This window comes from Colletotrichum fioriniae (assembly GCF_027942845.1).
Source record: "Colletotrichum fioriniae strain IMI 355084 chromosome Unknown scaffold_14, whole genome shotgun sequence".
NCBI classification, from domain to species: domain Eukaryota; kingdom Fungi; phylum Ascomycota; class Sordariomycetes; order Glomerellales; family Glomerellaceae; genus Colletotrichum; species Colletotrichum fioriniae.
This window is the reverse complement of record NW_027076850.1, coordinates 1,470,309-1,493,829: the sequence shown is the minus strand read 5'-3', so window position 1 is coordinate 1,493,829 and position 23,521 is coordinate 1,470,309. Positions and strand designations below refer to the sequence as shown.

At 52.8% G+C, this 23,521-nt stretch overlaps 6 protein-coding genes across 6 annotated transcripts; 2 read left to right on the top strand and 4 right to left on the bottom strand.

Moving 5' to 3' along the window:
• Positions 1-5,977: 5,977 nt before the first annotated feature.
• On the bottom strand, positions 5,978-8,649 carry N0V96_010515 (uncharacterized protein; the record flags this gene model as incomplete). The annotated part of the gene is made up of 4 exons (XM_053197951.1): positions 5,978-6,770; positions 6,839-8,163; positions 8,218-8,314; positions 8,462-8,649. The coding sequence occupies 4 exons, from the start codon at positions 8,647-8,649 to the stop codon at positions 5,978-5,980; spliced, it is 2,403 nt and encodes an 800-aa protein (XP_053044596.1).
• Positions 8,650-9,373: 724 nt separating this feature from the next.
• On the top strand, positions 9,374-10,867 carry N0V96_010514 (uncharacterized protein; the record flags this gene model as incomplete). Its single annotated transcript, XM_053197950.1, has 1 exon — positions 9,374-10,867. One exon carries the CDS (start codon positions 9,374-9,376, stop codon positions 10,865-10,867), a length of 1,494 nt encoding a protein of 497 aa, XP_053044595.1.
• Positions 10,868-10,991: 124 nt separating this feature from the next.
• Positions 10,992-13,321, bottom strand: N0V96_010513 (uncharacterized protein; the record flags this gene model as incomplete). Its single annotated transcript, XM_053197949.1, has 4 exons — positions 10,992-12,536; positions 12,595-12,704; positions 12,778-13,027; positions 13,088-13,321. The coding sequence occupies 4 exons, from the start codon at positions 13,319-13,321 to the stop codon at positions 10,992-10,994; spliced, it is 2,139 nt and encodes a 712-aa protein (XP_053044594.1).
• A 1,095-nt stretch (positions 13,322-14,416) lies between these two features.
• N0V96_010512 (uncharacterized protein) lies at positions 14,417-15,952 on the bottom strand (the record flags this gene model as incomplete). The annotated part of the gene is made up of 6 exons (XM_065758976.1): positions 14,417-14,572; positions 14,656-14,771; positions 14,833-15,309; positions 15,370-15,445; positions 15,505-15,667; positions 15,729-15,952. 6 exons carry the CDS (start codon positions 15,950-15,952, stop codon positions 14,417-14,419), a joined length of 1,212 nt encoding a protein of 403 aa, XP_065612499.1.
• Positions 15,953-17,774: 1,822 nt separating this feature from the next.
• N0V96_010511 (uncharacterized protein) lies at positions 17,775-19,306 on the bottom strand (the record flags this gene model as incomplete). The annotated part of the gene is made up of 4 exons (XM_053197947.1): positions 17,775-18,326; positions 18,385-18,967; positions 19,036-19,069; positions 19,126-19,306. The coding sequence occupies 4 exons, from the start codon at positions 19,304-19,306 to the stop codon at positions 17,775-17,777; spliced, it is 1,350 nt and encodes a 449-aa protein (XP_053044592.1).
• A 2,039-nt stretch (positions 19,307-21,345) lies between these two features.
• N0V96_010510 (uncharacterized protein) lies at positions 21,346-22,861 on the top strand (the record flags this gene model as incomplete). The annotated part of the gene is made up of 3 exons (XM_053197946.1): positions 21,346-21,706; positions 22,328-22,589; positions 22,666-22,861. 3 exons carry the CDS (start codon positions 21,346-21,348, stop codon positions 22,859-22,861), a joined length of 819 nt encoding a protein of 272 aa, XP_053044591.1.
• Between the last annotated feature and the right edge of the window lie 660 nt (positions 22,862-23,521).

Sequence of the window (23,521 nt, the reverse complement as noted above, 5' to 3'; positions counted from 1 at the left end):
CATGTCCACATGGCAGCAGTTCCACCGTGCTGCAACAAGGCCCGGGACCGTTATCGGCCGGTCGGCGCTCAAAGGTGTACCGGCGCCGCGAGTGGAGTAACGCTGGAGTAGGAGGAGGGAAGAAAAGGCTTGTTTCGAGTTCGTTTGTTGCCCAGTGCTGAACTAAGCCGGGTCTCTAACGTAGGAAGATCGGTCGTCCTCTAGGGGCGAGCCGCGAGCTAGTGTAAGGTGTCACCGGTGTGAGCGGTCTTTGCCCACCTTGTGTGCTTGTCTTTCCACGCAAACTGCTAGAAACAAGTTCCGGTTTGTAGTGGAGCTCGTACGGGCAGTGTGGGGCGAAGCGGACGGAGGAGTTGAGGACGGAATTCGGCCGTCAAAAGGGGCATAGAGGGGGGCGAACGGGGGTGGTGGATCTTCTGTGCTTCATCCATGGACCATGGACCATGGACATTCTCCCTCGAGTCCGAACTGCAGTTTGCGACTGCGAAACCGCACTTCGGGTGGCATTCACGGCATGTTGAAGACCTGTTTAATGGGTCCTCCTTGCTTCACACTGCTGGGTCCTCCGTATGAGAGTACAGTGAGGTACGTAGAGAGAGAGAGAGAGATCAAAAGAGCAGGTAGGTCTCTTGACTGACTTCATTCTGATAGGCGCGGGCTCGCCGTTGACGAACTGGGCAGCAAACCGGCGAACATTGGGTCTCTCTGGCTGGTCTCAGTTTGGCATCCCCCCTGGCAACCTAGATATGCCTCACAGTAACAGGACTGCGTCTGCAAGAGTGCCTCAACGTTGCAGACGCTACCGTACGCGTGTGTGGGGTGGATCGAAGTCAAGCTTTGATGCTAAGACGGGCCGTGATATCCGCTTTTCTCCTTCGGAGGGCTCGGAGAGACATTGATGTGTGAAGTATGAATGTGGGAACTCGATCCAATGGCTGTGAGTTGTATCCGTAGCCGAATCAGGGCCCGATCTCTTCGTATCTCTCGAGTTACTGAAGCTTCTACTGGCTCTGCTTCTTCTACTGGCTCTGCTTCTTTGCCTAGGCATCTCCACAACTTGTTCGAATCTGAAGGAGAGTGGCGCCGCAGCCTGCAGTCTGCAATCTGCAAAACAAGGGGGGACGGAAAGACGGCTGGCCCGACCAGGATCAGTGATCTCCTGCGAGTATGACTGAGCAAAGCTTGAAAAGAGCAGAGGGTCGCACTGGAACGGAACATTTGAGGCGCGGCGGCAGGGCGAGCGGGAAGCGGTCGGCATTTGGCGGCGCACGGGACAGATTAGATTGCAGATCTCCTCCCTTTTACCTGGGGCCGCTGCACTAATTTTTCTCCATCTTTACTGGTTCAAAGTTGTGGTGATTTGTGGTTGTGTCAGTGTGAGGATGAAGAGGATCATCAGAGTTGGGGCCGGGGGGAGCTTGGCTTGGAGTGGCGCATACGTCAGCAGCCCATGACCTCACATTGTCACTCGCACAAACTCACTTTTCACTGTGACTTTCACTTCTCCTTCTCTTTCTCACTTTTACTTTCACTGTCACACACCCACACAAGTTGGGCGAAGGATTTCTAAACCCCCGCAAATCTCTTCGACAGAAGCTTCCAATTCGGCCTTCTAGTCTGAACTTGGCAAAAGACCCTTACTACGTACGCACTACATCAAATAAGGTAGCACTAACATGGTGCTCTGCTACGCTGATCACTGTTCAAGAGACACACGGACACGAACTGGACGTCGGCATATTCACTTCATAGCGCCGAGAATCCTTCAATTCCTTCAGCATGCAACACGGGGATATCGCACTTATCCCATGCCGCCTCGGCTTATTTAACTTTGTGAATAGTATCTTTCGAATCTACTGAAGAGAGACTCGTAAGACTCATGAGACTCGGGCGCACCTCTCGGCCGGGAAGAAACTTGAACCATCCATAACTTCACATAGCTAACCTAGCCATACACTACACTCATCCCATCTCATCGTTTTACGTCTTCCTCTTCTCTCCCGTGCTGTCTGTCATCAACTGCACCTCTAGGCTTAACTCCACCCTCGTTCTCGCATAGGGCGACCACTCATAGTCACTCACCCGGGAATTGCAACCAAGACCCATCACTAACTCCGGGTGAAACAGCACCTTAAAATGGACGGCCGCATAAAAGGTCCTCGTCGCCTGTCGCGCTCTGGTCCCTCCGTCCTTGGTTTGCTGAACTAACTCCCTGGGAAAGGCCCGGTTGGTGGCTTCATCTAGATTTTTCTATATGCGTTCGATGCATTAGAACAGCAGAGACCCCTGGCAAGGACCCATGCGAAGATCCCTCTCTTTCGAAAAACCGCCTACATCCCACGACGGATGTATCGATGAAGGATTTGCTCTGTTGATGAGCTTTGCCACGACGCATACGTGCCCACATATCCACAAAAGATCTTGCCATGCTGTTCAGGCAGTTCTCAAGCCATCGATACAGAAGACTGTCATATCAAACTGTGCCTCAAGCAAGCAAGGTAGCTAACTTCGACTGCTCACGCTGTCATAATCACTCCTCAGAACAAGAGACCATGCCTTCCACGCCGCAAGTAGCATTTCTGTAGTTTCAAGGTGCCTCGAGTGTACTGAGAAAACTCGTACGGAACTTGGCCCACAACCAAGCGATCGGATCATCGGCAGCCAGCAACACACATGCAAATTTCTCAGATCAGAGGTGCATGTGAAGTTCAACAATGACCTTGGATACCGCAAAAGACGCCCGAATCCTTGCGAATGTAAGTAAAGGGTGTCAGTGGGGAGCTATTGAGGTGGGCCGTCAGGTAAGACCTCTTTCATGTCACAACTGTCGACGGCTCCGTGGAGTTATCTGATATTTGTCTGGGGTTATTCGGCGGATGAGTAGTCTTACTTACCAAGCCAATCCAAAGCATTTCACCCTTCGTAGCACCACACTGTTCCCGAATCTTTGTTCATATTCAACTATCTTAGCTAGCAACGACCGGTTGAATTAAATCAGTCGTGGAGCCTCTGACTCGCCCACGGCAGGCTGCGATGAGGATCGTGATCTCCAACTAGCAAAAGCCATTTCAGTGAATATTGGTACGAATATGATGATTCCGATTATCTGTCCAAAGCCCCAGTCGTTCTCTGAATACGTGCTCTCTAGTCTTTCTGCGATGGCTGCTTGTATCGTTCGTAGGCGAAAGACGCTCCACAGGAGCGGGCCAGCTAGTACGACTGGCATCAGAAGCAAGGATACCTGCACAATTGCACGCTGCTCCCAGGCCTTCTGAATAAGCTCTCGCATCTTCTTCAAATTAGCAGTCTTTTGGCGTCGGTTGCCCACAGCGACGTCATCTTCTTCCATCTTGCGGACGACGGCACCACTTACTCGCCAAATCGCAAACATGAAGATCGAAATCGAGGCCAGAAATTCAAAGACTGCCAGTATAACTTGCTCCGTATCTGTGAAGAAAGAGGTGGAACCAAAGCACATATTCTCGATACGATTCCACTCTTCTCTCGTGATCAGCGTACGGCCTTCTGAACCTTTGCCAGCGCCGATCTGGGAAGGTTTCCAGGTGTGGATGCACTTTGACACAAATGGATAGAAAATGAGGACTGCCAACAGGCAAAAAAGTAGTAAACGAAGATTCTCCTTTTCGTCTTTCTCATGTGGTTCTCCATTCGATATGGTTGGTCTTTTGGCCGACCTTTGCAACGACTTGGTGCTCAAAAGTCCGACCGGGTAAAATAAGGGCAAGACGCAAGTCACTGATAACGCCAAGCCCATGTGTGCTTCGTTGGCATCGAAACCTTCCGTTGAGATACCGTAGTCATTCTTATATAGCATAACGAGTACGGCTATTGCCACCGAGATAGAAAAGTAGATTGCAAAATCAGAGAATGCCTCGAGACCAGCTTTGACTGTTGTCTGGAAGAGCTTCTGGTTTTGCCCTTGATATCGGCTGATGCTGAGGAAAAGAACGGCCAAGAGGAAGCCTAAAGCAATCTCAATCGTGTAACCAATAAATATCTGTGAATAATCAGACAATCTCATACTCCCAATAAGTCATTCGGATAAGGTTAACTTACGCCGATGCCTGAAATGTTTGGGTTGCTTTCACCCCAGAGAGCATGGCATATTTGATTCCGGCACTTCTCCAGGGAATCCTCGTTCAATGAAGTCTCGCTTCTAAGTTTGTCCACATACTCGTCAAAGGCTCGGAAAGAATCGAGATCGGCGCAGTCAGGGCTCGAGTTGTTGGCCATTTGCAATTGGAAGGTTCCCGGGCTCCAACACGGAACCGATCGATGACATATATACGGAATTGAAGACTTTCTCACGTGCGGAGACGAGGATTCAGATGGAGCTTTGACGGTTAAGGAAGCCAACTCGCCTCTCCAGGATATCTCACAAAATCAGGCTGCGTATCTGCCAACCCTGAGTATTTGCTTCAGTGTACTCAGCCGCACCAGGCAACCAATGAACGCAGATATCTCACTAATTGCCGTCAGACATAAGCAACGTTATCTAGATCTGGTATGACTATTGGAGCCACGATCATGCCTGATTGGCTCACGTCGGAATCTGCTGTTGGGTCTATTGATTAGTTGCAGGGTCACAAGCATGGTTTTGGGGATAATGATGCTGCGACACTCTTTCCGAACTGTTTATACAATACTGCGACCCAAAGACACACTTTCATGTGTTGCTATTACAGAAGTTCTCCTTCTTTCCGTGACAACCACAGAGTTGCTGCAATTAATAGGATGCGTGATTCAACCAACTTCATCGCCAGAGTGGCACAGCTCAGCTTCTATGTAGTTTCAGCAGGCTGTACAACGCCTTCGAGCACATCTGCTCACGATGTTGTCGCCAGAGTTCCCGCAACGACGAGTCCAGTCTTGCAAGCCCCGACCGAAAATGTTCAGCGACGGGCAACGATAGCAGAAACATGCGGATATGTTGATGGTAAGCCCAATACCAATGCCAATGGGTCTACCCCCTTCTGCCAATGGCAATGAATCAAGTACTAAATGAATTGAAAACTAGATGGGCCACTCACGTGCCCAAATGGAAGCTCATGTATTCATTCGAGTGAGGGTCTGACAACTTTCGTCGGCTGCTGTAGCGGCCAGCAGGACTGCGTGGTTCGCACTGGCTGCCAGGAAGTGGCAACGGATGTTTCTACTCTAGCGACAGAAGCATCGATCCTCACTTGGTACGTTGGTAATTATATGAGCCTATCAAAACTGAGGGGGAAAGAAGAAGGAAGAATGGAAGGCTGACTGTTTTCAAGTTATGGATCTGAACCTTACTGCGCAACTATGAGCTGGATAGCCGATGGCGCGGTTGCGTTCACTTGTGCCACGGCGTCTGCTACTCTTTTGGTCAATAGCACGCTGCTATCTGCCACTATATCCCCGGATGGAAACTATACTTCCATTACTCCTACAACATCGCAGAGCGCGAGTTCAAGCGTTGGAAGCATACCCTCGCCAACAAGCGGTGAAAGCGGGAGTGCCAACATGCTAGGGGGTAAGTATCACCGGGTTCACTCTCATGTGCTCTGATTTCATCGCATACTAATAGGAGTAGAACTTTCGACCGGACAGAGGGTTGGTGTTGGCATTGGATCTGCAGCAGTTGGTCTGATATTCATCGGTGGTATCACGTGAGTACCATCCGAGGGGGAGTCTTTTTGTTGATAGTGCCATCTCTGACAACATTTACATGTCAGGTACTTCATGCGCGGTTCAAGAAGTAGAAGGATAAGGAGAACCATGAAGCAACAGCGCGGGGCAAACAAAATTAACACGAAGGAGGCAACAGAAGGAGGTGTGGCAGAATCTGCCAAGTTGACGTAGCCTCCAGACGTGAGTTGTGGTTGAACTGTAAGGAGAATTGAAAATTGCAAGAGGTCTCTGTGTAACTGTGTAAATGCCATATGGGGAAATTGTGGATTGTACATGTACGGACTTGCTCAAGCTACTATACAAGGGACCTCCGCAACAAAATTTCCAATCTCTCGATATCTTCTTGCCTCGTCGTCTGGCTCGTCATCACGTAGAGAACATTTCCAAGAACTCTGCTGTGAACGTTCCATCTTCCGCCCTCAGTACCATGCCCCCCTTGAAGCAGAGCACTTTGCAGGTTCGCGGCGGCATTGCTCGAGTATCCAGCTCCCTCACTGTCCTGCAAATGAATAGCAAGAACAGATCCCAAGGCCCATACGCCATCCACCCGATCAGCCTGCTTCGATACCCAGTCAACAAAAGACTGCGACCAGACAGACCATGCTCCAGCCGAGCTGCCAGATTCTACGTGAGTCGCAGAGTCTGCCGTCGCTGAAGCCCCCCAACCGTTCGTCTTGGCCCAGTTCCACTCCCCGTCGTGATCGATTCTCTGGAGCTCTCGCAACGATTCGAGGGCAACTTGACATCCAACCGCATGTGCGGTGTAGCTGTGGCCGTGGAGCAGCGCGTCGCTCTTCTCGTCGCTCTCAAAGGCTCGGAAGATGCTGTCGGAGGCTGACGTGGTGCAGAGGGGTACCAGGCCGCCTGTGAGCAGCTTCGCGTTGCAGACAACGTCTGGATCGACGCCGAGGAATGTCGCGGCAGAGAAGCGGCCTAGACGGGTGAGACCTGTGAAGACTTCGTCAAAGACTACCGGGAGGCCTGTCCAAGTGTTGTTGTCCGACGCTGAAGGAGACTGTGTTGCCGTTCCGAAGAGCTCGGGGTGCTGTCGGATGACCTTGACGAGAGTGCTCTGGAATAAAGGATCGCTGCATTCGGAGATCAGTTACCAAAACGTCTCCAACTTCACACGGAGTTGGGGCTGTCTTGTACTTACGCCATAATCATGCCTCCCGCCCCAAGAATGACAGGCTCCATAACTAAAGCACCGAACTTGCGCCCCTGGTCCCGGAGATGACCCAGGACGCTGATGATGTACTCCTCATACACTTGCGCCTGTCCGGCACTCTCCCTACCAGTGACATCAAACACCGCAGACAAGCTATCAAACTCCTGCCCAGCACCCAGCTCTTCCCGCAGGACACCCGGGACCCGAACCTGCCACTTACCGTCCTTGCACATGACGGAAGGGTACTCGAACCAGAACCCCTTGCCGTCATACCACTCCACCTTCTCGTTGAATACGGACGGCTCCGTAGAGTCCATCGCGCCCATGGTGTCGCCGTGGTAGCTGCCCCTGAGGCCCAGGATCTCGAGCTTGTCGTTGGCTTTCCAGCCGTAGCGCACGCGCGCGGCACGCAGGCCCATCTTCACAGCGACTTCCATGCCCGTGCTGCCGTTGTCCGAGTAGAAGACGCGCGAGAGGCGGGGGTTTCGCAGGCCCTGAAGCAGCGTTTGGGCTAGGGCCAAGGCGGGCTCGTGAACGGCGGAGGCGAACATTACGTGGCCGTAGCGGCCGGCGGCGTAGGAGGCTGCGAGGGTGAGTTTTGGGTTGGCGTGGCCTAGACCCTGCGTCCACCATGACGAGGACCCGTCAAAGGAAGGCTGCAGGAGGGCTTGGTCACCGGGTTGTTGTTGGCTCTGGGGGACGAGTGTTTGGAAGTTGTCGCCGTGGGCCGAGTCAATTGCCGTGATCTTGTCGGGCGTCAGGCCCTTGTGCTGCGTGAAGGGGTACCAGATAATCTCGTGCGCGTCACGGGACATGGTTTCCAGACGGGCGATGCGGGCGAGATGACGAGCGTGTAAGTGGTCCAAGGTATCCTTGATGGCTGTGCTTGACGACAATTCGGTGTAATAATGAGACATTGCTGCTGCGTCCGCTTGCTCATCTTGCGCGCGAGCGGGCGGCTGGTCTACGGCGGTGACGGGGATGCCGTGTCCACGACGGAAGTAGTCGAGCAAGTAGGTGTCGTTCTGGTAATACCCATCTCGGAAGAGCAGAATACTCTCGACGTCGTAGCCGCGAAGCTTGAGAGACTCAAAGGCCGAAATCGTTTGAGAGATCCCACCGAGTTTGGCGTCGCCGATGAAGATGACCGGAGCTCGGAGCGGGGCGTAGAGGTCGGCCTGCGGTGTGCCGGACGGAGCCGGAGAGTGGACACCGCCGGCGGTTTCGATGAAGAGCCAGCCCGGCCCATCGGCCGCTCGGCTGGATGAGTAATTGTAGATACCTTTTAGTACTTCATTGTCTGATGGAGTCGACTTCCAGTGAGTTAATTAGTATGGTGACAAATAGTGAGAAGATTGCCTGCTTACCTGGTCCGACGCTGCAGCGGCCAGATGGGGACTTGCTGGAATCTCAAACTGAAACAGCGTCTTCTTCGCGATGCCGGGCGCAAACCTTGAGATATGCCTGGGGAGGAAGAAGCGGAATTAGTAAGACCATAGAGCGGAATTGAACCCGAAGGAGTTCGCATTTCTGTTTTCTCCTGTATCAGCTCATGAGCAAGAGAGAAGAAAGATCGTATCGATCGATAGTGGAGTTGGCAGCAACGCACACCTATCGTCGGCCTCGGTGGCCGGACCCGTAGAAACGGGTTTCAAGAAAGCCGTCTTGTCCTGTGGCCAAAAGTTGCGGGCCGCGTTGCAGAGGGCCGAGGCGAAGACGGTCTTGCCGACATCGGTGTTGGCGCCATAGATTTGGTATGTCCTGAGCGAACGCCAGAGCAGAGCGCCGACGGGTGCCATTGAGGTCCTTTTGGAGCTGATTCAAGCTCCCATGTGGAATAGGATCTCCAGGAACAAAGAGCCGAGAGCAATTGGTTGAATTCGTTGAAAATGTAACTGGCTATCTGCTCACTTGTTGTCAGAACAGAGCATGCACTTCAAACTCCCAAATAGAGACCAGACGAGTCACAATGCCTATTGCTAACACCCCAGGTTTACAAGGGAGCTGGGGGAACGACCGAAGAGGACACAGAAGTTAGAACAGGCGGGGTAAGGTATCCGTAATACTACCGTACCTGTTCTAGCGCTGCGGCATTTGTTGTGCCGAGAAACTGGGGCCAAGCGGCTATCAAAGGCCAAAGTTGTTGAGCTTCTGTTGGTGTTAGTGTTATTCTTTTTTATTTCCAACGGCGCTTTTCTTGAGCTTTACTCAACGGTGCCATCGGTAGCTCGGCGCGCGGCCAGGGGCGGGTTCGTCCTTGCATGGATCTTGCATCTCGCGTCGCTTTTCGGCTATGCGGGACTTTGAGAGAGATCTTCAGGGCCAGGGCCAGGGGGTTGAAATTCACTCGTTGAGAGTTCGTTTGTTTCTCTACGCCGGACCGCAGACAGCTCCATACTCCATAGTCCCAGTGCCGAGGTCTGATGTGGTTGCCCCCTTCACCTACTATTCCGTAGATACGCTCAACGACTCTCATTGGAAAGTTTCTCGGTAAGTATCCGACAACTACCGCTCATCTCAACTATGCCGGCGAGCGACCGTCTGGACAAGGTCTTTGCGGCACTCCTGGCCCGTCGGGAGTCAAAGAGCCAGCTCCGGCGGCTGACCCTCGTTCCGGCCGGCAGCGCCGACTTTTCGTCCAACGCCTACCTCTCTCTGTCGACCCACCCCGAGGTTCAGGCTCGGTACCTGTCCCGGATCAAGGCCCACCTCGGGCCGTCACCGCCACCGTATCCTTCCCGGAAGGTTGACGCTGAAGATGACAGTACCACTACCAAGCTCAATGGCAGTGGCAATGGCAATGGCAAAATCCACGGCGCGTCTCTCCTTGGTTCCGGTGGTTCACGCTTATTAGACGGCAACGTGTCCCTTGCAGAATCACTCGAGAGAGATATCGCAGCCTTCCACCGCGGCCCGGCCGGCCTGCTCTTCAACTCGGGCTTTGACGCCAACGTCGGGCTCTTCAGCTGCGCCCCTCAAGCGGGCGATATCATTGTCTATGACGAGCTCATCCACGCCAGTGTCCACGATGGCATGAAGCTGAGCCGAGCGGAGAAGAAGATTGCTTTCGCGCACAACACGGTGGACCCCGCAGAAGCCCAGCAGCAGTGGCCACAGAGCTTGAGTGAGGTCCTGTCTAGGTTGACCGATGGCGAGGAAGGCCGTCTGGTCCGCGAGGGGCGGAAACGCGTCTTTGTTGCCGTGGAGGGAATTTACAGCATGGACGGGGATGTAGCACCGCTCAAGAAAGTGGTTGAGTGTGTTGAGCGGCTGCTTCCCCGCGGCAACGGCCTAGTCATTGTCGACGAGGCGCATTCGACGGGACTTCTTGGGCCAAGAGGGCGAGGGCTCGTTTGTCAGCTTGGTCTTGAGGATCGGGTGTGGGCTCGGGTACACACGTTTGGCAAGGCAATGAGTTGCTCAGGAGGTATATTTGACATCTCACAGTCTGGGGTTTTCCTCTGCTTGAAGCTTACTTTAAGAACAGCAATCGTCCTGTGCTCCCACATCACTCGGTCATACCTCATCAACTACGCCCGGAGTCTCATTTACACCACCGCTATGCCCTTCACGTCTCTCGCAAGCATCAAGACGGCGTACGACTTCATCGCAAACGGCCACTCTGAACCTCTCCTTCGCCATCTCTGGTCCCTCATCAACCAGACCAACGAACTCTTGCTAGAGCTGCTGGAACGTCACAGGCCTGATAGAAACCTGATGCACCTGGCGTCCGGGAAACCGAGATCGCCTATCATACCACTCTTCACTTCGGACCCTCGGAGTCTCGCACAACACTGCCAGAAGAAGGGCTTCATGCTGAGACCGATCGTTGCGCCTACTGTCCCTGTGGGGAGTGAGCGGGTGAGGATTTGCCTCCATGCTGGCAACTCTGTCGAGGAGGTGGAAGGTTTGGTATCTGCCATTGAGGGTTGGCTGGTTGCTCAACCGACGCATCAAGGGCAATTATTTGACAATGCTCTGGTAGGACAACCCGGACCACCAAAGTCACGGCTTTAGAATAGATGAGAAGGTTAAGCATAGATCTCAGTGGCAAGTCAAAAGTGCAGTTTCTGGCATTGAACATTGTATAATATTGATAATTCTCTCTCGACAAACATATCTCGACCTTGCTTCTGCAAGCTTAAGCCAAAAGTAACTGCCCGAGACATACCACCACCGTAGCCGACAGCACCCCAGTGATTCCGTACCCCATGCTGGAAGCAGAACCAACCCGAGGAGGTGCAGTGGGAGGAGTAGAGTTGGTCCCGTTTCTGCCTCCCATACCTCCTCTGCCTCCTCCCTTCCCTCCACCTCCTCCGGGCTTCGGCATCGTCTCGTTCTTGTGTCCCCCCTTACCACCGCCTTTACCGCCACCCTTTCCACCTCCTTCTCCTCCATGCTTCGGGGCATCAGGGCTCGTACCATTCTTGTGTCCCATGCCTTTCCCTTTGCCTTTGTCTTTACCACCACCTTTGCCGCCGCCCTCACCTCCGCCGTGCTTGGTGCCATTGCGTTTGTTCCCATGCTCTGACTCCATCTCCATCTGCTTGCCAGACATGGAATCACCCATATTCATGCCGGCACCGCCACTACCAGCAGCCGGAGCCTTGGCAGGCTGACCAGCCGGCGGTATCGTAGCCCCAGACACCTTTTGCAGATTCACAGACGCCTTCTGCGCATCCGACGCAGGCGTCTCGATGAACGGAATCATGGGCGCCAGCATGGCACAGTTATCCTGCTGCGCCGCGGGCATGCCCTCCATCGTCCCCGTATTATTCTGGAACAGCAGCCTCTGCTTCCCATCGACGGTCCACGCCGCCCACTGCGGCATACCCGCCTGGATCTTGGCGGCGTTGGGGTCGAGGCTGCGGACGAAGCTGGCCCAGTAGGCCTGCGTCAGCGGCACGATGGGCGCGTTGGTGGTTGAGTAGCTCTTCGGCGGGGCGCCGTCTGTGTTGTTGGGGCCGAAGACGCCGTTAAGCTCGACGGTGTGGTAGGCACCGAAGCCCTGGGCCTCTTGCTCGTCGTCGAGGGGTCCGTAGCGGTAGTTGAAGGTCGCCACGCCGTCGCGGGCCATGGCGTCCTGGAAGATCTTGGTGATGCAGTGCGCCCTGTAGTCGCCGTGGGCGGTCGCAAGCTGGCGCCAGAGTTTACCAGAATTGGGGAAGACGGGTTGCGGCTTGTCGAGGTAGGTTTCTTTGAGGAGAGCGAGGGAGGCGTTGCTGAGGGACTGCGTGGCCTGATTATTCATGTTCTTGAAGGCCTCCTCGACGGTGTCGGTCTTTTGGGGCACATTCTTGGTCCCCTCGTCGGTACAGGTTCCCGCGATGGTAGGGACCTTAAGATACTTCCCCTCGGCGAAACGTTGCAGCGTCGGCGCCTTGACGAGGTCGCCGTCGAGATTGGGGTTGAATTGGCAGTCCTCCGTCTGCAGAGCCGTCGCGTTGAGGCCGCGGAGACAGGCGAGGGACTCGGCTTGTTTGTTGCAGCCGGTGGCGTTAGTCAGGCAGTTGTACTGCTCTTGGCCCTGATCGAGAGTACGGACGGTAGCGACGGAGACAGATTCCATGATGGCTCCCTTGATCAGGCCCGGGTCGTTGTCTCCAAAGGCCGCGAGAAGCATGGCTACTGAGGTTGCGCCGGCGGAGTCACCTACGGCAACCATCTGATCGGGGTTTCCTCCGAACTTTTCAGGGTCAGTCAGAAAGGGATGGAACACAAGAGATGATTGGAAGAAAGCTCACAGCAGCGGCGTGTTGCTTCAACCATTTCAGCCCCTGGATCTGGTCCTTGAGGCCGTTGTTCATACTCGCGCCAGCTTCCACCTCCTTGCTCTGCAAGAAACCATAGGGACCTGTAGTGAATATTAACCTCTGTTTTCCGAGCTCACGATGCGGTGCAATATGTCTCATAGTTCAATCGCATACCAACTCTATAGTTCACCTGAACGACCAACATGTTTCCAAACCTGGCCAGATCACTGCCGTTGAAGTTGGCGTTGGAAAGAGACTGGAACCCGCCGCCTTGGATGAAGTACATGACTGGCAGCTTGGAATCCGGTGTCGCGTTCGAAGGCGCAAAGATGTTAACATAGAGACAGTCTTCGTCCGTCGTGAAGCGCTTGTTTGGCTTCATCGTGAAGTCGGAGGCGCTTCGAGCCAAACATATCGGGCGGAACTGGCGAACTCGTTAGCAGAGCGAAGCTTATTCCACGAAGTTCACTTGAAATTATCCTACATTCGAAGCATCAACGACATCAGTCGTGTTCGGGGGATCAACCGGTGCCGCAAACCGGAGCTGGCCCACCGGCGGCGCAGCAAACCGGACGCCCAGCCAGCGAGTCGCACCGCCCTGCTCGGCGACTCCTTGGAGTTTGGTGTAGCCAAGGTCGACAAGCGGGTCAACCGCCTGGACCTGGCCGATGATTGCAGCCGAAAGAAGAGAAACGAGGGATTTGGTTAGGGAAGGCATTATTACAGAAGTGACCGACTTAGATTAAAATGATAATGGGAACAGACTCAACACAATCATCACCAATAACTAATCACAGCAAAAGAGAGAGATTCAACCATCATCCGAAGACCATACTGACTTGGCGAGCGGTCTTGTCATCTGTTATAGGGTTATAGGGACTGAACTTGAATTAGATCAGACCAGACTGACAGCCCCGAAACCGAAACCAGACCGGAGTATTTCATTGACTCGAGGGCCATTTTGTGCACCCGGCTTGCCAGCTTTGTGGCCTTTTGAAAGCTTCTCCGGACTGTCCGCAGGTTTGGAGTTTGGGTGCGGGGGTTTCAGGACCGGTTTTTGATGCGATTTTGTCGCGGATGTCGTGTTCCAGAACAACGAACTCTATTCGGAGGAAAGATTTCAAGATGGACATATGATCCCCGGGCAGGGATCTCAGTCCCCGTAGCTGAGAGCAAAAGAAAGCACCCCTCTTTACTACGGTAAGTTTAACACAGCCCTTTAAACTGCCGCGGTCATCCTCCGCGGCCGGGGGTATCATCCGCACATTTAGAGTTTTTCGTCGCAACAATACCCTGTTTCCCCTTTTCACGCCATCGCATCATCCATGCTGCTCAGGTGCATGCTCTTTAGGGTGACAAGATTCATAAGATGAACGCTCCCTGGCGGAGGGTTTCAGCGGGATCGAATAAGACGAGATGCTTTTCTCCCATCGTGTCAGCCACTCTTGACTCTGCATGTCCCTCCTAAACCGCTTTAGGAAACGTCGTATCATTTGCCTTGCCGACTGGCTGGTAATTGACACATGAATCCATGACGCCGCAATCTTCTATCCACACAGGTTGCAATTGTGACGGCCGAGGTTGCAGTCGCCATCCCGATCTTTCGGCACCAACCGGCGGTTGGGCTTGAATCATCCAATCCGTGAGCATGCTGTATCAATGACACTTGGTGTAACAAGACTGTAGTCTGTATATTCAAAGTAGCCAGATGGTTGTACAGGGGTGCTATTTACAGCTGAATTATGTACAATAGAAGATGATACAGAGATGTCAGTTGTTTGGGAAGTAGATACCCGTGGTGCGAACTCGCTTTTTACTCATAGACGTAGCAGAACGGCGATCCTCCGACAGTGCTCATCAGGTCTCTGAGCTTAGCCGATCCGCCAATGGGGGTAATGTCAATGAGGTCGTCCAAGGTAGCGTTTGCGCTCGGCGGGTTGTTTTGCAATGTCCTGGTGCCGAAGATGTCCTTCAGGAAAGCAATTGTTAGTATTTTCTCCATCATAATACAAGTGAGAATTTGAGGCTTCTCCCATGAGGTTTCCGACGTACCTGTCTGTTGGCAAAGTCAAGCATCTGCCAGATCCAGTAGACGCGGTCGATTTGGGCGTGGTGCAGGAAGAAGGCGGGCTCGCCAGGAGAAATGAAGGGATCCGCGCCGGGGTCGCCTATACGCAAAGTCAGTTGCTGTCCAAGTCACGATGTGCAGACAAAGTCTTGAAAACTTACCTCCTATCGTGTAGTGACCTCCTCCGTGAACGCCGACCTCGCTGCCCGGCGTATACCTGTCATCACCCTGCATAACCGCCTGGAACCACTCAATGTTGTCATTACCGAGGATCAGCTCAGTGGTATTCCGCAGCGAAGCGTATCGGGAAGCAATGTGCTTGTTAAGATCACGCTTCAGGCAGCGAGGATGGTCATCTGTCGGCTTGTCGACGGTCAGTGGCGTCGTGGTGCCGTACTGCCATAGCAGCCTGGGCCCGACGTGGACGACCATGTCGGAGAAGGGTCCGGTCTCCACGCAGCCGCCGCCCGAGCCGGGCTCTAGGATGATGGTGGTGTTGGTGAAGCTCTGGAGGAGGTGCATGCCCTGGTGCTCGGTGGCCGCGCCGTTGCTTCCCATGGAAGTCTCTGAGCCGTCGAAGACAGGGGACTTGGCTGGGTCTTCGACATCGAAACCCCATTCCCAGTAGGGGAAGGTTCCTGTTGCGCGGGTAATCAGATTTGAGTTGGTTCCCTGTGGAGGAATCGAGGAGTGCTAACCGGTGTAGCCGCAGACATTGCGGAGGTTTTCCTCGTATGTCCATGTAAAGTATCGGTGCCAAAGGAGGAAGTTCGCCTAGGTAGTCCCACTCAGTCAGCCCCATTGTATTTCGAGTGGCACCCAGCTTGACATACCGTAATGTGAATCATTCCAGTCTGGTTGAGATGGGTCAGAACAAAGTCGTCGTATAATGACTTTGCAGACGGAAGCTCCGTGGCGTTCAACAGATTGGGGGAAGACTGAAGACACTTGACCGCGGCGACGTACGCCATGCGCTCTTCGGCAGGAATTGTTCTCCTGGATATCCAAATATCAGCATGCCGTACTTCGAATAACAGGGTCCCCGTACACAACTCACCATTCTTTCCGTACGCGCAGCTTTTCAGGCGTGCAGGTCGAGTTGATACCCATCCGCTGGTTCAGGGCCTTTGAGGCCTCGAGAGCCTGCGCTGAGAGCTGGTTGAGAGCATCGCCATTGTCGATCGCCGTCTGCGTAAAGTTGTGGGTTGTGGTCTTGGCAGAGGTAAGGGCAGCGTTGCCGGCGGCAAAGAGGAGCCAGACGCAGTGCTTGAGGACGGCCATGACGTCTGTTACTGGGTGTTACCGTAATTGCAACTTTAACCGGATGAACAACGTTCGAGACCACGATCCTTTAGCTTTTTTGACAAAGTAGATCCTCCCGCGGAACTTGAAGCCGGCCCTCATAGATTATATGTTTACTGAACATGCAGGGCAGAAGGAGAATATTTAAAGGCGGCAGGCTGCCGTGGAGCCTCGGAGAGAATTGATATCCCTTTTCTAGATTACCCATCGGAGCCGATATTCTCAAGGATTGTTGTTCTCGGTTAGGGCCGTTTATCCATCTTCGAGGGAGGCTATCGTGTGTAGCATATTGGTCGAGGCCGGCAACAAGATCCATAGAATACACCCTTACCAAGCTTCTGCAGTTCCAAGTAGATGGGATGCAATGGGATCGGGTGAACTATTCGCTAGCTTCTGACTTCTCAAACAGGAACGAATGTCCATCAAAAAAGTTGGTCCGAACTAAGCACCCACGTTGCATGACACCCGCCTTGCAGGCTTCTAGAGGACCGTTGTTCCAAACGGGGCAGCTCTAGAGCCAAGATGTTGGCGTGGCCAATCGGGGTGGGAACAGAGATGGGACTTTTAATCTACATCGGCTATCAACATTAAAGTTAAATTTAGCATTGCCACATTTTGGCCCACGCACTGGGTGCGAGAAGACTAAAGAGTCGACAACATCCCTTCCTCTGTGGCGTCGTGTCAGCAATGACAAAACTGGGCCAAGTGACCATGGTGGACGATGCTCTCTCCACAAACAGATAATCGGCTCCGGGCACGTGGATCTGGATCACCACGGACACCACTGAGGCGCAGAATTCGTCCGGCTCCCGTTTGATTTGAATCAAGAAATGTGCTGTTCTTGTTCATGGTTGTTGTTGGTATCGGTGTCCGTCCACCATGGCGGGGTGGAGCTCTGGCGAGTCAGATTTCAACAAATTCATCGAGCTTGGGCGGATCTAGGTTCGGCAGTTGCTGAAATGATTCAGATGAAGCAATCAACATGCTTGAATTCTTCCGAAAAGTGTAGTCTAGTTGCGCAGGGTATCTCTACAAGTATCCTAGAGGAGGATGGCTTACCAAAATGCATCATGATGACGATGGCAGTCTTTACAACTTCGTAGTGACGATACACTTTACATCTAGCCTACTAAATGTTCTCTAAGCATCTCAAACCTTGTGTGTGATCCTGTGAGCCACGTGCAGTCTAGCTGACACCCGCACGACCCAAGCGGCTAGTTATTGCTTGGTCACTATATGTAACCTTCCTAAAATATTCGTGTCAGTCTCAAATTGACGGTGGCGTGATGTTTATCAAGAATGCTATCGGGGCCTTGAACCTTGTTTTTGCCGGGAACACGGCTACCGGCACCACGGCGCCTACTCCAACCCAAGGTGACTATGGAGTATCATCCACGCCTGTCAAAGGGACGAGCCAAGCGCTGCCCAATTGACCGATTTCCTAAACGGAGAAGGCAACTTCGTTTATGCCCCTGCCAAGTCGACTAAGCGTTCTATCACGTGTCGCTGAATGGCAAGGTAGTGTCAGCTTGCAAAGCAACCCTATTGATATTGCTATTCGAATTGGCTTATAAAGTCAAGCATAGCCCAGGAAATTGGGATCAGTCAGCCTCTCTCGGGGTCGGTCTATGAGTTCTAGCGAAGATACAGCCGTTGTAACTGATACGACCTAACTTGCGTGAGACTCTTTGCCGGTATTCGAGTATGGAATACAGCAAGATGCCTTAGATATCTACACTCGGCTTTATACATTATTGTACAGCTTTCTCCTTCTTGCTTTCACCACTACCAATGGTAAAGCTCAGACCTTGACAAACCAGCCTTTGCCAATCTTCTTCGTCTTCACTATTCGCGCCAAGGTTAAGAAGAATGTCCCCAACATCAGACAGCTGCCAGCAAAAGCCTGGGCGCCGAGGTATCGACCGCCGGTAGCAGATATGATGGCGCCAGCGATCGGATTGCCGGTGAGCACGGCAAACGCAACAATCGTAAAGACCATTCCGATGCGCGTCCCTTGCTTGCTAGGGTCCGTCGTCAAGGCGCTGACGCCAGCCGGGAAGAGGGCCTGGATGGCGTTACCCGCGATGCCGAAGAAGATGGTCCAGACGTAGAGTCCTGACGGGGACTTGACCGCGATCCAGCAGTAGGTCAAGAGGCCCGAGATCAGGGCCATAGGTGTGAAGACGGTGATTGTGCCAATCTTGTCGGCGAGGAAGTTTGGGCCGAGACGGCCGATGAAGCCGATGCCGTTCAGAACCAGCAAGAGATTCAGCGAGTCCGTGTAGGAGAAGTCGAGCTCGTCTCGGCTGAAAGAGGCCAGGTAGTAAAAGGCAAAATACACCCCCATGAAGGACTTGACATGGTCGAGTCAGCGCGCGGCGTTCAGATTTCATAGACGAAAGGTAACTTACAAAGAATCCCCCGGCAGTATAGAAGGTATACTCCAGTTCCTTGAACGACGCCAAATCCACCATCTTACTCGCTTTGCGCGGTGGTATGCGCGGCTTCAGAAAGATGAACCCAACAGTCAGCGTCGCAAGCTGTATGAAGCCAAGCGTGCGCATAGCCCATGGGAACCCGACCTGCGGCAGCAACTGCCGAACCGTACTGGGGAACACCAAGCCGCCCGATGCGCTTCCTACGGCCGCCATGCCGATGGCGATGGCCCTTCGCTTGTCAAAGTAAGTCGACAGCGTCGCCAGGGACGGGCAAAACACCAGACCGAAGCCCAGACCGACGCAGACGCCGTGAGATAGGAATATTTGCCAGTACTGCGTGCACCACGACGTTGCAAATATGCCGAGCAAGATGAGAAAGCAGCCGGAAAAGTAAAGGTGGCGAAAGTACCCTGCATCAGTGAAACGGCCTGAGAATGCGCCAATGAAGAAGAGGAGGAAGACTTGAAAGGATCCGATCCATGAAATGTCTGATGGTGGTCTGTTCAGTTTCTGGACGTAATATGTCTGAAAGACGCCAAAAGAGTTGACGAAGCCCCTGCATTTCTCGCCATGTCAGCAACTTCACTTCACTTCAAGGTCCCGTTGCGCCGTCTTCTCACTCACCATGTATCCATAAAGATGAAGTGCGCGCTCAGTACTATGATAACCGCCGTCAGCTCCACTCCTTAAGCAAAGGCATCAACTCATTGTTACCGGCCATCCAAGCATTGTATCCCCCGTCAGGCGGCGGCCCGGGGTCCGCAGTGGGCGCTGACGCGATGCGGCTCAGCACGCGTCCGACGCGGCTCCCCGTTCGGTGCGTCTCTTCTCCTACGAGGCCACCTTCGTTCCGTGACGAGTCGGACCTCGTCTCCTTTTCTATGCTGCTATCCATTATAACAGTCTATTGTTCGGCGACAGCGACATGCGTTCTGATGTCGAGAGGGTGGCGTCATAGACCTGGATGGGCATTGATCGTGTACTTAGGTTGTTCTGGGAATAAGCGAATTTTCATTCCCGTATGCTAGCCATGGCGGGGAGCGGGCAGCTTAAAGACTCTATTTGAACCAGTTTCCTCGCGCTTTCGGGCTTAAGGCCGTTTGGTAACCAAAATCCCTTTTTTCTCTTTGACTCATGGGCAAAAGTTCCTAGTTCGTCTCTTAGTTCTTACCGAGGTTAGGCGGTGGGTTGTAAGGGTAAATGAATAGCAGCACCCCAGCGAAACTACTTCTTAGAGGCGGCAGTAGGAAGTTTGAAACTTGAGAATTAGTCATAGAGAACTGGCAATTGGCATCGCTCGGTGATTGACCTGTTCAATCTAAGCAGCAAATTTCACGCGCCCTTTGGCGCCCTTTGACGCCCTTTGGACCGGAACCGCACGGCGAGCCAACCAGGATGCCGATGAGATGCCGGGATATAGAGCCAACTTTGTCGGAAATGCGGCGGAAGTACCGGGGATCTTCCCGTCCCCCACGATCTCTTTCGACCTAGTAGAATTGGTTGTCTTTTGGTTGTTATTCGGACAACCGTTACGCAAGTTCATCCAAGCCCAGAAGTCCACTACATCCTGATTTCAGATCTGATTGGAGTTGGTTCAAGTTTTCGATGTCTAATATTGCATGAGGCAAGTGATTAACTTGTGTCCAGGGCAGAAAAAGAGTAAATGATGGTGATGAACTGAATTGCCGCAAGTATTTGTGCTAACATAGCCGCAAGCTGACTAAGACGGTCGCTTCCTCCGCGGAGATGCATCTTACTTCAACTTCATGTCGTCGATGGCCGAGGTAATAGGAGCTTACACTTCACTTTCAATTACCTAATTTTAGATCGGTCATCGTAAGACACTTTGTCCACATGTCCAGCGACGTTTTGACTGCAGAGTCATAGCTCCCATGATGAGTCGCTGTTAATTTGAGATGAGAAGAAGCTCGCCAGGTGACGTTTAGAGGAGCCTAATCAGAAAAGATGAGACGACCCCGCCTGGAAAATGATACGTAGAAGACGAGAGTTCAGCACATGCCTCCTTAGACAGTAAGCTATCGCCCGTAGTGTACAATTTGATGATTCCATGATGGCTGACTTGCAGGCAGCGTCCTTCAAGATGCGACTTGATAGTGGATGGTCTTGACGAGAGATAACGTCTCAAGTGATGGCGTTTCCACCAAGCTGGATGCGCCGCAAACTTGATGGGTGTTGTCGATGCAAAGGGATAGTCAGAATTGAGCAGCTGCGCCAAGAATGTAGGGAAGCCGCATTTGAGTCCGTGTTGGCCCTTGGCCTTCACTTCCAGAGCCGCTCACTTGTCAATTCGCTTCAGTCAGCATTACACCCCATACAAGAGAGTGGTATGGGCAACGCTTGGTGATACGAAAGGGCGAGTACGTCAAGTAGACACGAACAATGAGACCTTATCTGTACTTCAGCAGACAGCCCGGGCTCATTCTGCTGATTCTTTCAAGGGTCCTCTATCGTTACCAGACTGGGACTTGCGTGGGGTATCGCAAGCGGCTTTTGTGCTTCGCCAAATGATCAATCAATGTAGGTTCGGGTATCACAAGATACTATAAAGTCGTATTACGAGCTCTTTCGGCGAGCCTGTCGCTCCCTTGAATTCAAGAACGGAACTCTTTTCATCAATCTCTGAAGCCAGTCTGCTTCTATGCTCATATAAAACACGAAGTACAAAGTACAGCAACGTGGACCAACACGAAGAGCTCTCTGGTCCCCCGAATCGTATAATCAAATTCTCATGTATCAACGTCCTACAATACTCTTTTGAGCGCCGAATAAATCATGCCTTCCATCAGTCTTTACCTTCTTCTCGCACATACCTTGATTATAAGCCTCACAGCAAACCTACTCCCCTACACCAACCACGCCTCGCTCCCCGACATAACCCCTCGATCCTACTTCACCCCCGTTCGCGAACCCGAGATGCATCCAGTCCAATGCCACAACGAAGCCGATTTCCGCGGCCACGCCGATATCGAACCCAACTTATTCTTCGAGGGCGTCTACAAATTCTGCCAGGAGCGCTACGACACGACGCAGGTCCTCGACGCGACCGACGACCCGACAAATGCCGCCTACGATGACGGCGACGGCCGCCTAGCCCGCAACGCGAGCTGGCGCTACCGGGACTGGCACGGCGTCAACCACGACTTTAGAGTTTGGTGGGAGGCGGGCTGCAGGGTCACCGTCGGGAAACAGAGTGTGCGTCGCCCGTTGGGAGAGGAGGGGGACCCCGTGTGGACGCCGGGGTGTTATGAGATCATGGGGTCTACGCATTATGAGTGTGAGTTTTCTTTATTTTCAGCAACACCGATTTTCATGGTAATCTGCGATTTGAGCTTTTTGCCAAGGCGTGTTTGCGAGTCTACCTGGCTTGTGATTACGGATTACGATACGTTACTAACGCTTTTATGTTTCTTCTGCCATGATAGGTAAAGGCAATGGCGGTGTTGGTGGGAGAAAGAAAGTCGGTTGCCTCATCTACGAGTATAAAGGGGGAAAGGGAGATGATGACGATCCAGCGTCTTGATGAAGAGAGTCGAATTTCATGTTCCAGGACGGCGGCCTCGCTGGGCCATGTGATCTTCCAGAGATGGCTGAGTCTTCCGGACTCATGGAGAGAGATTATCTGCGAGATAAGGATATAGTTTACAGCTCACGTTAATGATATGGCGCGTGACCACAACGAACTGCGATATCCCTGGCACGTCCAGAATCCCCAGACATTCCGATACTCTATACATCCCTGTTCTCAGCCCGATGGTGGTGCCATTGTCGGATCAGCGTACATCGGACCCTGAATGACGTACAATCGGTTACAATTCTGATGGGGAGTTTAAAAAGGGATGATGGCCCGGGATGAATTCCTGTATTGATGTTACGTAGATACGGGACCAGTGCCCAGTTATTCCGCCACTCGTCACGACCATCAAGAAGCTATCAAACATCTCAATATACGTCACAATGGATACGTTATTCATGAAAGCAGTGAGCATTAAGATGCCTGACTCCCTCGCCAACCTCATACAAACCGATCCGTGGGCCGGTGGAAAATCTCGTACTCCTGCTGTCAAACAATCACCACCTATTGTTACACAAGCACCACCACCACCAGCAGCGGCAGCACCACCACCACCAGCTAAGATGAGTCAACACCATGAGACCCAGTAAATCATCCCTCTCCTATGGTAATATTAGTAGAAGGGGCTTATAGAGCTGACAAAGAATGTTCAGATTGAATAGGAACCTTTCCGAAGAGTCCAAAGACACGAATAGTTCCGGGGGGACGAACCGAAGCAGCGGCGAGAGCGCCGGCGGTACTCGCAGCAACGGCAAGCCAAAGGGCGAATTATCATCCACTGTGGACATTCTCCTGAACAAGGCGCTAGGGTTTGGAGCTGCGAGCGAAGCTGAGAAGAAGAAGAGCGGTGCTGCGTAAAGGCGGCCTGGGTTGGGATTGTCCGATGGGGCGGTTACGAAAGTATGATTCATGTTCTAAAGCGTCGCTTGGATTTGTGTGGTAGATTGTACTTGATGCTAGCGAATAGCAGATCTGCCTTGACTGGATAATTGTAGTTATATCCTGTGTGAACTGCGATGTTAGCACGCCATAAGTTTCGTTCGTGCCATGGTTAGGATCAATTTGTCTGGTCCAGCTGCGGATTGAACACGGGTTTCCTTGCTGTGTCCTCACCGCCGCCGCATCAACGAGAGGAAGAGCAACTCTGCATGAGAACTGGCGAGGAAAATCAAAAGGAATACTGGTTCTACGTAAGAGCAAATTTTCAAAAAATATGCAAACCCGAGCCGTGAGGAACCGGCCTTCGGAGCTTTCCCACGCGATCCAGGCGTCTGGTGCCCCGCTGTCAGGACCCCGCGCTACCCCGCAACATAACGCCACCCGGACGGCGCCCGATGCTCTTCCGGGATAAGCATATCTGCAGCCGGCTGATGTCTCCGACATGGGTACTGATACCGTTAGTAAAGGTCCTGTATCTTGTTCGACTACATGCGTATAATGGAGAAGAGAGAATAGAAAGACCAGCTCTGGTTCTCAGTATCAGTCTCTCTGCCAAGTCCTCCCACCGGTGATCCCGGC